Source organism: Panthera leo, chromosome A2 (genome assembly GCF_018350215.1).
Source record: "Panthera leo isolate Ple1 chromosome A2, P.leo_Ple1_pat1.1, whole genome shotgun sequence".
In the NCBI taxonomy this organism is placed as follows: Eukaryota; Metazoa; Chordata; class Mammalia; order Carnivora; family Felidae; genus Panthera; species Panthera leo.
The window spans coordinates 5479458-5493478 of record NC_056680.1 but is presented as its reverse complement, the minus strand read 5'-3'; the positions used below and the strand labels follow the sequence as shown (position 1 = coordinate 5493478).

The window sequence follows — 14021 nt, the reverse complement described above, 5'->3', positions numbered from 1 at the left end:
ACCGCTTTCCCCCTTTTCCTTGACAACTAAAATATACTCCTAATCAGGGATATTTTTTGTTCATTTGATGGTTTGGAATTTCCTGTGCTTTTTAAGTTCAAACGTTACTTACTACTTTGACATAATTTTAGTTTGCATTGACTTTTTCTTTTTAAGGAATGGGAATGGAAGGCATAGGATTTGGCATAAATAAAATGGGAGGTAAGAGATTTAAAATGAAGTACAAATGTAATCACTTTTAGGTATGGTTTTCTCTCACCTTTCCTCTTTCTTTTTCCTTAAGCCTTGCATGAATTCTCACTTTCGGTTTTCTAAAAGTTTGAGTCCAGAAATTAATTTTACCTGTCAGTCTTTCCTAGTGGGTATCTTGGCTTTTGGTCTGGCTTTCTCACTAACTAGCTCTGTGACCTTGGGCAAATCACTCCATCTCTCTGGGCCTCTTTTTACTTGTCTGTTGAGGGGGTGGATCAGATTAGCGTTTTGAAGATGGTGATTTCCAGGCAAGGGCACTAGCATTTTTTCCCCCAAAGTCCTTACACTTGGTAAGGAAGTTCCTGGCAGAAAACACCCAAAGTGAAACTCATGAAAACATCTTTCTTTTCCTGATGAGTGTAAGCGGTCTCATTGGGATGGTGCTCAAATGTGGATATCTCTTGCAGGAATGGAGGGACCTTTTGGTGGCGGTATGGAAAACATGGGTCGATTTGGCTCTGGGATGAACATGGGCAGAATAAATGGTAAGACTTGGGTTTCCTTCCTGCGTGCACCTGCCCTCTGCTGGTTGTTGTCTCCTGGGCGACTGTGAGGCAGGACACCCATTTTTAATGAATAAGATTTGCCCCTTCCACTTTTCTTGATGAATCCAGTGTCTTTGAATTGCCTTATTTGAAATCATAAGTTTGTATTTCAGAAGCTAGACTTGCTGGTAGGTAAGTGTTAATCCCCTCAGCCACTGAACTGTGTTCTGAATCTCCCCAGTAATTAACCCAGAAAATTCTAGAGCTTTTTTATTGCCTCCAGCACTAGCAGGCATCCTGTAGACACATTTATGGTTATGTTTTGCACACTTTAAAATCATCTTCAAGTGTGAGGGATTAGTTTTAGTTTCTTTGGAGTTTTTGATCAAGTTCATCTGCTCTGAGAACTTGGAGTTGTGAGCAGAGACAGTGACTTAGCTCAGCATTTCCATAGTGAGAATTTTGGTGTATTTCAGATCTTCTGTCCCTTTCGACCCCTTAACAGAAATTCAGTGGTTTTAATTATCATTGTAACCGTGTGTTCTGTTCAGTCCTTGCAAGAACCACATGATTTGTAGGTACTTTTATCACCATTTCATCAGAAACTGAGGCCCGGAGAGTGACTTGCCTGAGGTCACATGGCTAGTGATATTGGGAGATGGGTCCCGGTATCTGGCGGATCCTGCCCTTCAGAACTGCCTTCCGCGTGGGCGTCAGCCCCTCCTCAGTGGGCCTGCAGAGTGTGCCTTGAGAAGCCCCACAGTCCGTCTTTCTGAAATTCTCTAGGGGTTGGTGGACTCTTTTACCCCCACCTGTGGGGATGAGGCTTCCCTTATACACATAAACTTCCCTGAGGAGGAAGGCCATTGAAGATTTGCATGTAAATGTTTCTTTTCTGACCTGCAGTATCATTTAATGTGAAGTTCGAATTGGAGCAACTGAGAGTCTTACTAGGATGGACCTTACTAACTATCCAACTGGAAAGAAAGATACTTCTCATGAATAAACTGTCCTTCTCCATGGGCTTGTCTTGTTCTAGATAACGGTAAAAAGATGTAGGGAAGTCCTCACCAGTAGTCAGGAATGAAGGGACAGAGGCCTGAGTTTGCAGGGTGCTTTCAAGCCAGCCTATAGTTCATAACGTGTATGGGAATTTTAATAAAAAGGCTTGGAGGAGTCTGGCTTGGTAAATTAGTGTTTGCTCAAAACAGATGAGTCTTCAGGAAGGAGGTAACATTGTTGCTCTGAGGAGTGGAGTGATGTGACTTAGAGGCGGACGGATGGAAGTGAGCTGGGGCTGTGCCGAGCTGTGTGGGCAAAGTCCTTGGTAACCTGGCAGGTGGAAGGCAGCAGCCACAGTTCTGAGCCTGGTGATCAAAGGGTTCCGAGTGCAGATTCTCGTGGGGAGCAGCAGTGGAGGATGTGTCGTGATGCAGTGCTCTTAGATGTTCTCACCCTTCCATGTCATCCTCGACAGCAGAGAACAGGGACTTCTCCCACTTGAGCTGTGTTCTGGGATTTGAGTGAGTCAGCGTAATCACAGAGGGAAATTGATAAAGATGTTTTGGGTTTAATATTTAATTGGCGACTATAATCCATCTGTTGTGGTCACAGGTGCTGATATCAGACTGGCCCTGAGATTCTGATTTCTTATCAGTCAAAGTAGACGTCAAGTCCTAATAGAATGGATGCTTAGGAATTACAGATTAAAAAACCAAATCCCAAACAATGCTTTGATGCAATATTTGACAATGAAAACACTTCCATTTTGGGGGGATTACATTGGAATTCACAGGGAGTTCCCTGAACTGCAGAGACTGCTGACAGTTGGGAAGATGACTTCTGAGGCTGTCATATTACTGCCTGCACATGACTTCCTTACCTCCAGGGGGCAGAGTGCTGCCATCTTCATGCCCTTATGATAGGGATTAAAGGAGTGCAGCAGAGCTCTGTCTGTTACGGTGCCAGTGTGGGACTTCTGCTATGCCTGCCACATGCAAGCTCACACAAGTTAGTTACCTTTTCAGCAGATGGCATGCCACCAACCTATGACCTTCAGTTGGGTCTATTCACAGTATGAATAGCACGTCTGCCATTGCTAAATGAGGCATTTCTAATTCATAATGCTAGCCTGCTTCCACATCTTCAGTAGACTTATTTCATTGAAAGTATAAGGGCTTGAGCTGCATATAACCAATTTTGGCAGTTGCACAATTGAAGGCGATTGTTTGCCTGATTTCTAAGGAGCAAGATTAATTAGGTTTGTTTTTTGTTTTGTTTTGTTTTGTTTTTAATTTTTAACGTTTATCTATTTGAGAAACAGAGAGAAGGAGAATCCCAAGCAGGCACCATGCTGTCAGCACAGAGCTGGATGCAGGGCTCGATCTCACGAACTGTGGGATCATGACCTGAGCTGAAACCTGGAGTTGGATGCTTAACTGACTGAGCCACCCAGGAGCCCCAAGACCTTTGTTTTATTTTAAATTTAAAAAAAATTTTTTTTTTTTTTTTAACATTTATTCCTTTTTTGAGAGAGAGTGAGTGGGGGAAGGACAGAGAGAGAGGGAGACACAGAATCCGAAGCAGGCTCCAGGCTCTGAGCTGTCAGCACAGAGCCTGATGTGGGGCTTGAACTCATGAACTGTGAGATTATGATCTGAGCCGAAGTCGAACGCTTAACCGACTGAGCCACCCAGGTGCCCCTGTTTTTTTTTTTTTTTTTTTAAGGCATTGCAAAACGTAACTCTTGCTGTGAATGTAGAAAAAAGTAATGAAGTTACCAGTGTCCTTGTGTAGAGGAGACCACTACAGTTGATCCTGGAGAAAGCATGTTATACTGCAGGGATGTTTCTGGATTCTCCTTGGATGTGGTTGTGTTAGGAGAGTTTGGGTTTTTGCATTGGGTTTAGAGGTTCCAGCCTTTGCCTCATCCCATAGCAGGCAGGTGGCCTTGGTCAGGTTAGCAAGTCATTTGAGCCTTAGTTTCTTTGTAAAAGGGCCATCCATGATGGTGGGGGGTGATAGAGGTGTGCAGGCTGTTGGGCGGATTCCGCGGACTGCTGGCGCCCCCCGGAACGCTGTGGGTGGGGCGGGTGCTTGGGAAGTAACGGAGAGCTGGAGCTGCTGCTTCCTGTGACACAGCGTGGATGCAGCCCATTGCTGCGGTGGCTTGGTGTAGCCACCGTGTGACTAATGAAAGTCATCAGTTAGTCTTTGGTGGATTGAAGGTAGGTGGTTTGCAGGGACTCGCTTGAGGTGAGAGGACCTTTGTAAGGAATAGGGACGAGTGGTAGTTTCTCCTAGAAAAAGTAAGCGTGCTGACTTGGTGCTGGCTGCTGTGTGCCTGTAATTTGTTTTATTCATGTCTGAAGCACAGAGGGATTCCTGGAAAGGCCTAGGGTAACGATTTCTTCCGCAGAGATGAAGCGTGGCTTGGGTGGAGGATTTGAGAGAGACTTTGCCAGAAACAAGATGGGAATGTTGCGAAGCTCTGGACAGCCCCATGGCAGAGGCGTGGGTAAGAAGGCCCCACGTGAGCGGGGCTCATGCTCAACTCAGAGGTTCTTTCTTAAGCAGAGTCTGCTGTCTTTCCATCGTCTTTTAAAACATTGTTTTCTGGACTTAGGTAAAAGCTTTTGGTCCTTAAATTTTTTATTCGTATCAATAGCACCAGTTTCCTTGATAGTCTTTTCAAATGGCTTCTTTGGCTGCATCGGTATAAGGCGTTTGCTTGCCGAGGGAGTTAGAGCTGCTGCATTTACACCACGCTGGCTATCTAGTGCGGTGGTAGTGGCTCCTGAGGCCCTGCCGAGCGGGGTGTGAGTCCCCTTGTCCAGGGCGCCATGGTGCTCTGGTTAGCGGACGGTGTGGTGTGATTGCTGGCGCCTTTACAAGAGGCCTCAGGGAACTAGAGAAGTGTTCTGGTGCTGGAAGGCCTGGAGTATTGGGCCTAAGTGCAGAGAAACTTTCGTTTCAGTTTTGGTTGCATTGCCCGGAGTGTCTCTCCCTTCCCTGCTGTTTTGAGTTTAGATGTTTCTGAGAATCTGTCAGCTTAGTTCTTTGTTAGTATGACGCAAAGAGATTGTCCATTTCTGCGCTGTTAAGTTTGTTTCTGTCCAAGCAGAGTTGGAGCATCGGTCCGCGCTCCTCCCCCGTCTTTACCTGCTTCTCATTCTGTGCAGATGTGAGGCTGCTAGGTGGCTGCCGCAGAGGGCTCAGCCTCTGTCTTTAGGGGACCCATTGAGTTAGGTGTGAGGTTTTAGGCTCCTTTTTGTCTTGTTTGTGTTAGTTGTATTCTTAGAATTTATGAAGGCTGTAGAAAGATTCATCATCCAGTTCATCAGTGAGACAAGATTCTTCTGTGGATTATCTCTGGGACTCCCGTCCTCTTTGTGTTTGTGTTCTCCATGGAAACCAGGAACTATTAGAAACTGTTTTCCTTTTACTCTGAGTTTGGGGAGACTTCTATGTCTTTTTCCCTCCCCGCATGTGAAGTAGCTGGAAGGACTGACTTTCTTGTGTCTTACCAGGCGGGTAGTGACGATTTACTTTTTTTTTTGTATGTTTGATATGACTGTCTATAACTTTATTCTAGATTATTTCAAATTTGTAGAACTTGGGGGATGAATTCATTATCTGTATGCGACTAGGTCAGTGAAAAGTTTCTTACTGTCTGACTGGCTTTGCTTTTTGTGTCATGGAATGGCCGGGTGTTTTGTTTTTATTTATTTTTTTATTAAAAAAAAATTTTTTTTTTTTTTTTGACATTTATTTTTGAGAGAGAGAGAGGGAGACACAGAATCTGAAACAGGCTCCAGGCTCTGAGCTGTCGGCACAGAGCCCGATGCAGGGCTTGAACTCCCCAACCACGAGATCATGACCTGAGCTGAAGTTGGACACTTAACCGACTGAGCCACCCAGGTGCCCCAAGAATGGCTGGGTAGTTTAAAAAACGTGTGAAAACTTACAGTCCTTTGGCTGCAAGTAGCGATTTGTGGATAGTGAGGTGAGAAGAACAAGATGGCACATGGCTTTGCTCCCACAGGCACTTGTTCCTGCCCTGAGCCTTTAATCCTTTGCCCCTCTGTGGTGCCTGTCACCTCCGTGATGAGGCTGGCAGCCTTCACCTCGTTTCTCGCAGAGGTGCGGGAGGTGGATCTGGTGAGGTCGTTACTTCTCGTGGCAGCAGGAGAGTCTTCTGTCCTGACCTGAATAGAAGTGTCACCTTGTAGGCCTTGCTGTCTCCTGCTACTTTGCCATCCCTCCCTTGTCTCTCTGTGCTGAGGCCTTGCACAGTGACAGGGGCAGGAGCAGAGGGCTTTGTTCTGGAATTTCTGTTGCTCCTTGTGGTCAGACCCACTTTAGTAAAAGCGTCTTTGTACCAAATAAGTTTAAGTTGGGTTTTCAGACTATGATTTTTTTTTTTTTTTTTAAATATTCAGTTCTTGACCCCCCCCCCCGCAAGTGGAATCATTTTGGTGGTATTTTCTGTAGGGCCTCCCCATTCATTGTCCCTTCTATCAAGGCAGTAGATCTTTGCCCTGGTTTCTGCAGGCCACTGTACTTGGTGGTACAGGGAGATAGTTGTGTGTTTCTTGATCTCGAAGGAGGTGATGGCAGCTGTGGAGGTGATGCCCAGTGGCTCAGGGCAGCACCAGAGGCCCCTCTGGTAGAAGAGGCCTAGTGAGGGTGCCAGTGGAAATGTTGGTTCCTTGGCCCTTGGCAGCCATGTGAGCACCACCCAAAGGTGATCATTTTCTCTCTGTGTTAAGATTTGAAAAAGCACTGCTCTCGGTGGTTGATAGAAGTGTTCTGTTCAGAGAGCATGGGATCCAAGCAGGAATACAAAAAGATGAGTGCAGGAGATGTGGTTTAAGCTGGAGGGGCTGGGTTGGGTGTCTGAGAGGGTTCAGCATAGGTAGAGGGTGTGCTGGCAGATAAAGAGGGCTGACAGCATCAGATGCAGAGGTTTGGAGGTGAGGGTCTACCTGGGGTGGAGAGAACAGGTTCAAGTTATAGGACAGGGAGGTCTTTGCCCATGAAAAGAATTTTTCCTTTCTCTTTAACAGTGGTGGGCTGATTGTGAAGGATGTGTGCAGGAATAGTTTGATCTAAGTGCCGTTTTAGGAAGGTGAACCTAGGCCTGGGTATGCTGAGCAGGATCACAGGTGTCACGGAAGAATAAGTGAGCCCTGTGCTTGCAGGCTGGAGGTGTGTTGTTTCTTGCAGGCTGGAGGTGTGTGCTTCCCTGTGTCCTTCCTTTAGCAGGTAGCACCAGAAACAGCTGTGGGCTCAGGGTTACTCTCTGCGGTCATGGGCCTAAAATGAGATGCGCAGACAGACTTTAAAGAGGTTCGGATGAATTGTTGGCAAGCAGGCGACAGTGTTTTCTCCTTTGGACGAGGTGTTGGATGAGTTTTGGATGTGTTGGGGGTTTTATTTTCCTGAAGCTGTGTCACTTTAGTCAGCATCACCCCCAGCTCCTTCCAGGTGGGGCTGGTGGGCTCAGCTTGCTGGAGTCCCTGCACGACTTAATGAGGTGACGCTTCAGTGCTGCGGGCAGTTGCGGCTGCGTTTCAGGGTTTGGGCAGCGAGTGTAAGTAACTACAGCTTTAGTTTGCTCTAAAGGACAACCATGAGGTGTTGGTTGGATCTGGGAGGATGAGCGCAGGCTTCAGTGGGAGCGCTGAGGGTCTGGACTGCTTTAGAAAACTGCTGCTGGCCCCATTCTTGCTCTGACTTCCTCAGTTTCAGTTCATTGGTGCACCCTGGTCTTCCTTAGCTCTGCTGGATGCATTCCCAGATGGTGTTGCCAACTGGGCCTCAGACTCTGGAGCTACATGGGATCCTAATATCATGACCCATCATCAAGGACTTAACAGTTTTCCAGTAAAATGATCTTGTCTCTGTGTGTGTATTTCTTAACCCCTTCCCCTGTCCCTTGTTTTATTTTTAAATTAGTAATATTCTTACTCTGGAATCTGTAATAAACAAGTTTCTGTTACCATAGAGAAATTTGGCTAATTTTTTTTTCTTCCTGATTTCCTTAGAAATCCTAAGTAATGCACTGAAGAGAGGAGAGATCATTGCAAAGCAGGGAGGAGGTAGGAAACGCTTAGTTTTGATGTTTTGATTTTTAGAATAGGCTGTTATTAACGGGGATAGTAGAGTGTAGTGGTGAAAAGCACGGGCTCTAAAATAGACTGCCTGGGTGGGAACCAGCTCTGTCTCTTCCTAGCTGTGTGACATTTGGCAAGTTACTGAACCTCTGTTTTGCATACTGTAAAATGGGAATATACTGGTACCTACCTCATAGGGTTGTTGTGCAGAGTAAATGAATTAATGCATAGAAAAGTGTGCCTACTAAGTGCTATGTAAGCATTGGCCATTGTCGTTATAATGTCCGTGTAATTTGGGGGTTTGTTTTAAATACTATAAAATTACAAATTCCTGAAAGTAAATACTTAATTATAAAAGCCTACTATACTACTTCCATACCTAACAAATAATTACTAAAGTATTTATATGTACTCTTACTAAGATTCAAAAAATTATAAAGAAAGTAAATCTCTGCAATTTCACTGCCCTGTGATGACTATTGTAAACATTTTGGAATATATGCTTCCATTAATGTGCTTTTTTTTAATGGGTAGTTAAAACTAAATGTACTTTTTCAGCTTGATTTCCCCCGCCCATGGCTCTGAGTGTTTTGACATTTCCTTGGTTACTCCACTTGCTGGTTATTTCTGTGGTGTGCTGATTCTAGAACTCCACGTGGGCACCGTTTTTTCCTAGTTCTCTGCTACTGTTGGCATCCGGGGAGTCAGCCTGATTTCTGATCCTCTTGAGCATGCTGCCTACCCTTTCTAGTTATCTTACTTTAAAAAAAAAAATAGTTCCTAAGAAATTTCTGCTTTGGAAGTCAGTATTTGTAAAACCGTGTTTATGTTTTGCCACTCGGTGTGCTGTTATTAACTGTTACTAAGGAAACGGGCATGGAGAAGTGGAGTGACGTGAGGTCACTCTGTCCGTTAGAGACTCACTTACAGAAACTGAGTTTCCTCTTGATTTACATGTCGCACCGGGCTGCTCGGATCAGTAATGGGCTGGCTGTGGGCTCAGCTGCCCTTCATCACAGGCAGGTGGTGCTGGTGGTGGTGAGGTGAGGGGGGATCCTTAGGCTCTGCATGTGGAAAAGTGGTGGGCAGTGGCCTTGGTGGTGGAGCCAGACCCTCCTTGTCCAGAGTTATCGGCCGTCACAGGGTCCTGCTGGCAGGGACCTGCCAGCATGTGTCCAGCTGAACCATGGCACTGAGAACTGACCTCAGGCTGTTTGTAGAATCCACTCTGCAGTGCCATCGACTTCTTTCCTTGAAAGCCAGCAGAGTAGTTACACATAAGTCATTCAGTGGTTTTCCTCACAGAGTAAGGTTCCCCGGAAGTGGGTGTCTGTTCGTCTAGACATAGAGGATCTATGCTGGTGTTTGTTTTCTTTATCTCAGTAATTATGTGGCCGCTTACTAGCTTCTTTATGCCTAGAGGTGCTAAGGAAATTCAGCCAGACTGGCCACCAGCATGCATCTGAGAGAGGGATGAGCTGGGAGAGGATAAAGGTTGTGAGGGATTTGAATTGTCCCATACAATTCAAGTAAATCCATTACACTGGCTGACTGAGGGGGGGTTTTGGAGCTTCCTCCCTTGAGAGCATTTCTCAGTGTCTGGTGGTGGGAAGAGCTCAGGTTCTCTGAAATTGACCACCGTGGCTCACAGAGCTAGTTTACGAGTTCTAGAACTTCCGAAGTAACGTGGAGAACATTTTTTGACACAGGTGCTCCAGGGTGGATTTTTGTCCCTTTTTAAATTTTATTATGGACATTTCAGCTGTGGCACAGAAATAGGAAGAATGGTGTCCTCGCTACCCTGCCTTAACAGTTGTCCACATTTGAGGGGTGTCTCATGATAAATTGTCGTGGGACTTAATTCCTGAACTGTGGTTGAGTTTGTGGAGTGCCCCGGTCTCTGTACCCAGGTCACCTTTCTGGCGTGGTGCGTGCACGTAGCGTGCAAGTCCCTGATATCTGCCTGTGTTTTGTGTCCTTGTTTCAGGTGGAGGTGGAGGCAGTGTGCCTGGGATCGAGAGGATGGGCCCTGGCATTGACCGCATTGGGGGTGCCGGCATGGAGCGCATGGGCGCAGGCCTGGGCCATGGCATGGATCGAGTGGGCTCCGAAATTGAGCGCATGGGCCTGGTCATGGACCGCATGGGCTCAGTTGAGCGCATGGGCTCGGGCATCGAGCGTATGGGCCCACTGGGCCTCGACCACATGGCCTCCAGCATCGAGCGCATGGGCCAGACCATGGAGCGCATCGGCTCCGGAGTGGAGCGCATGGGTGCCGGCATGGGCTTTGGCCTCGAGCGCATGGCCGCGCCCATCGACCGCGTGGGCCAGACCATTGAGCGCATGGGCTCTGGTGTGGAGCGGATGGGCCCTGCCATCGAGCGCATGGGCCTCAGCATGGAGCGCATGGTGCCCGCAGGCATGGGGGCTGGCCTGGAGCGCATGGGCCCTGTGATGGATCGCATGGCCACCGGCCTGGAGCGCATGGGCGCCAACAACCTGGAGCGCATGGGCCTGGAGCGCATGGGCGCCAACAGTCTCGAGCGCATGGGCCTGGAGCGCATGGGCGCCAACAGCCTGGAGCGCATGGGCCCTGCCATGGGTCCGGCCCTGGGCGCTGGCATTGAGCGCATGGGCCTGGCCATGGGTGGCGGTGGCGGTGCCAGCTTTGACCGCGCCATCGAGATGGAGCGAGGCAACTTTGGAGGAAGCTTCGCAGGTTCCTTTGGCGGAGCTGGAGGCCATGCTCCTGGGGTGGCCAGGAAGGCCTGCCAGATATTTGTGAGAAATGTAAGTGGCTCTTGGGCAGGTTCTTGGTGGTGGTACGCACAGAGGGGGAGGGGGCGGGTCGAAGTCAGGGGGGTGCCCCCAGGAGGGGAGCAGAGTAGCAGCACAGAAGGCCACCTTGCCACTGTCCCCAGAGTTTGGTGCTGGTAGGATCAGGGCAGAACGTAAGAGCACGCGGTATGTGTGCAGCAGGAGCCGGGGCTTCTCGGACTGCTGGGTGGAACCGACCGTGAGCTCGGGAGCCCTAGCTGCTTGATTCCCTTGGCCTGAAGGGCCGCTGTACCTGGGCGTGGCAGACCGAGGGATAAAGGGCTGTATCTAAATTCTCTTTCTGCCAGATTGGCCACCTTCAGCTACTGTGGAGTGGTCTGTGGGCCGCTCACCATAGGCGACTGCATTTTCTGCACGTTGAACAAGGAAGTGTACTTGGTGTGCTGGTTTAGAACCTCGTTCCAGGCAGGCTTGTTTTGTTCTCTGCTGATCATCTCAGTTTGAGATGTTTCTTGGTGCAGCAAGAACCACTCCCCCCGCCCCCAAGAGACCCTGAGGTTTATGCGTTAGGGTGTTAGGATTTGGTTGTGTCACTCATCAGTTTCTCCTTTTCCCTTTAGCTCCCATTTGATTTTACATGGAAGATGCTAAAAGACAAATTCAACGAATGTGGTAAGTGTTTGAGAAAAGGCTTTCTAGGTGCTTCCGTGTGTTGTGTGGCCTCCGAAGTCTTAGCTTGTTAGTGATGCATTTGAGGGGTGAAGCAAAGCTCCCATCCTGGTCTTCACTGCCACTTGCCATGACTCGCGACTGATGGGACTTGCCATTTTTCTGCCTGTGCAGATAGTCAAGCCAGCTGTTGGGTTTCCTTTTATGTGTCAGACACTTCTCACCTGTGTTCTCATTTCAACCTCATTCTTCTATGGTTTTTGAAAGGAGGTGATGTCCCCATTTTACAGATGAGTCAGGCAGTCACGTTCCCAAAGTCACATGGCTTCTAAGTGACAAAGCTGAATAAAACAAATACTGATCCGAGGTTGCTTTCTACCACAGCACTGTTGGTTCATGCCTCAGAGAGCACTTGCCCAGGAGTTCCCAGGGGTGAGAGAGAGAGAGAGAGAGAGTGTGTGTGTGTGTGTGTGTGTGTGTGTGTGTGTGTGTGTGTGAATGAGGCCTAGGGGCTCTGGTTTCCCGGCACACCAGGCCACCATTTGGTTCGCTTTGTGGCCAAAAGGAAGTGAAGTTGTCACCGGGTGAACCCCTGCTCCTCACTCACATCACCTCTGGTTTTTTAACCCTGTCAAGTGGGAGCCCCAGGCCTAAGCCAGGAGTCTGGGCGGTTTGCTGGGTCAAGGCTTCCTCAGCATCTTTACTCATTTCCTGTTTCAGTGTTGGCTCAGATTGCACCACTTTGCTGCTTCTCCTGGTTCTTCTCTTGGGGCAGCTGTTGAGCCATAGCACGCCCTCGTGCCCTCTCCCCACTCAGTTTCCACATTGTACAGTAGGCAGTCTGAAAAGTCAGATTGGATCATGCTGCTTGCTCTCCGGCCTGAGAGGCCCGGAGGTACCCGGCTGCCAAAAGAGAAACTCACCAGCCCCTTGGCAACTTAGTCCCTCCTCTTTCATCTCCTTTCTCCTTCCTGTTCCTGAACCCTGAGTTGCAAGTGCCATTTTTCAGAAGTGCTTTATTTTCGAGCTGGGATGGCAAGAGCCTTCCTTCTGGTGAAGGTCTTTCAGAACTTTCTGCTGAGAAGCCCTGGAGATGTTGACCTTCCCTCAGGCTGAGTTAATGGCTCTAGAAACGTGGGTCCCTTAGCACAGGCTGCATGGTCCTGTCCTTTGCTCTTCCCCCTTACAGACTTGTTTCATGGTGCTTGACACATACCTGGATGCTTAATCAGTGCTTGAATAAATAGTGTGCAACCCACTTCCTAATTAGGATGCAGCTTCTATCTGAACAGTACAGAGTGTCCATTGTATCATGATGGCCTTGCACATGTGGCGTGGGGTCCTGAAGCCCAAGCCTCTGCAAAATTCACCTATAAAGTTGGCTGCACACGGCCCCCCTCTTAACTTTCTCGAGCGTAAGGGTATGCGCGTGTGAAGCTGCCAGGAGGTCTTGTCGCGGGCCGGTCCGATTATTGTCCTTTGGCAGAAGAATGGCAACGTGGCTTGAGGGCCATCGTCTCTGGGTTCCGGCTGCTGCGTTCTGAGCATTCATGTGCCAGGGCCGCTCTCCCTTTTGACTCTGTCCACCGAAATCCAACAGGTGATCTGGACTGAGTGGAGCCCAGACTGAGGCTGAGCTCTGGGTTTGCCTGATGAGTTGTGGTCTCTTCTTCCCTCCCTGTGCCCAGGCCACGTGCTGTATGCCGACATCAAGATGGAGAACGGGAAGTCCAAGGGGTGCGGTGTGGTTAAGTTTGAGTCGCCAGAGGTGGCTGAGAGAGCCTGCCGGATGATGAATGGGATGAAGCTGAGTGGCCGAGAGATTGATGTTCGAATTGATAGAAATGCTTAAGCAGTTGCCTTTTTTAAACATCGATACCAGACCTCTGAATTTGTATTTTTTCTTGTTAACCATTTTAATTTGTTGGCTGGATGTATAAAGATGTTTAAAAAATTCAGTTGCTTTTTGGGGTAATTTGAATTACTTTTTTAATGACTGGGGTTCCATTTGACTGTTTGCATTGAGATTGCAATGTGCGCAATTTTTTTTGTAGTTGTGGCATCTTGTTGACATCGAATATGACTTTGATAATAAATACCAGTTCCTGAAAAGACGCTTGCTTTTTTTGCGTGTGTGTTGTGGGGCCTCCACCTGAGGTTTGGGGAGCTAGAACCAGTCTTCCTTCTACCCTTGGAGCTCTGGCCACTGGGGGTCGCATCCCCATCCTTGCTGTGTGTGTGGACGCCGATGGGGGGAGGACATGGGCCTCAGCCACTTCAGGAGAACTCTCTGGAAACTGAGCGGACTTGGATTCTCCAGCGCTGGCATGCACTTGGATGTTAGTGGTTCTGAAAGCCGCCATCCCCCCTCCTTGCTTACAGTTACTCTTTGGGGCGTAGACATCGTGTCAGGCTCATTTCCAGTTTGGCTTTTGTCGTAGTCTACTTCGGGCGCTATAACAAAGGTACCATAAACTGGGCGGCTTAAACACAGACGTTTATTTCCCGCAGTCCTGGAGACTGGGAAGTCCAAGATCAAAACACCCAACAGATTCCACGTCTGGTGAGGGTACCTGATCGCGGTTCATAGACGACACTTTGTAGCTATAATCTCAACATGGTGGGAAGGGACAGAGGGCTTCTCCTTCCTCTTTTATAAAGACACCAATTCCACTCACCCCCCCAGATACCATCACGTTGGGCATTAGGCTTTCAACGT

At 48.2% G+C, this 14021-nt stretch overlaps 1 protein-coding gene across 9 annotated transcripts in view; it reads left to right on the top strand.

The window, feature by feature from the left end:
- Positions 1-13417, top strand: part of HNRNPM (heterogeneous nuclear ribonucleoprotein M) — a 39929-nt gene extending 26512 nt beyond the window's left edge. For 4 of the 9 annotated variants that reach the window (XM_042928209.1, XM_042928212.1, XM_042928217.1 and 1 more), the window contains 7 exons: positions 157-201; positions 660-737; positions 4156-4254; positions 7787-7840; positions 9843-10645; positions 11254-11305; positions 12991-13417. In XM_042928209.1, the coding sequence (XP_042784143.1) occupies positions 157-201; positions 660-737; positions 4156-4254; positions 7787-7840; positions 9843-10645; positions 11254-11305; positions 12991-13154 (1295 nt within the window). In that variant the 3' untranslated portion in view covers positions 13155-13417. The remainder of the gene's footprint in view (positions 1-156; positions 202-659; positions 738-4155; positions 4255-7786; positions 7841-9842; positions 10646-11253; positions 11306-12990) is intronic. The other 5 variants (XM_042928211.1, XM_042928215.1, XM_042928210.1 and 2 more) reach the window with 4 other exon arrangements.
- The last annotated feature ends 604 nt before the right edge of the window (positions 13418-14021 follow it).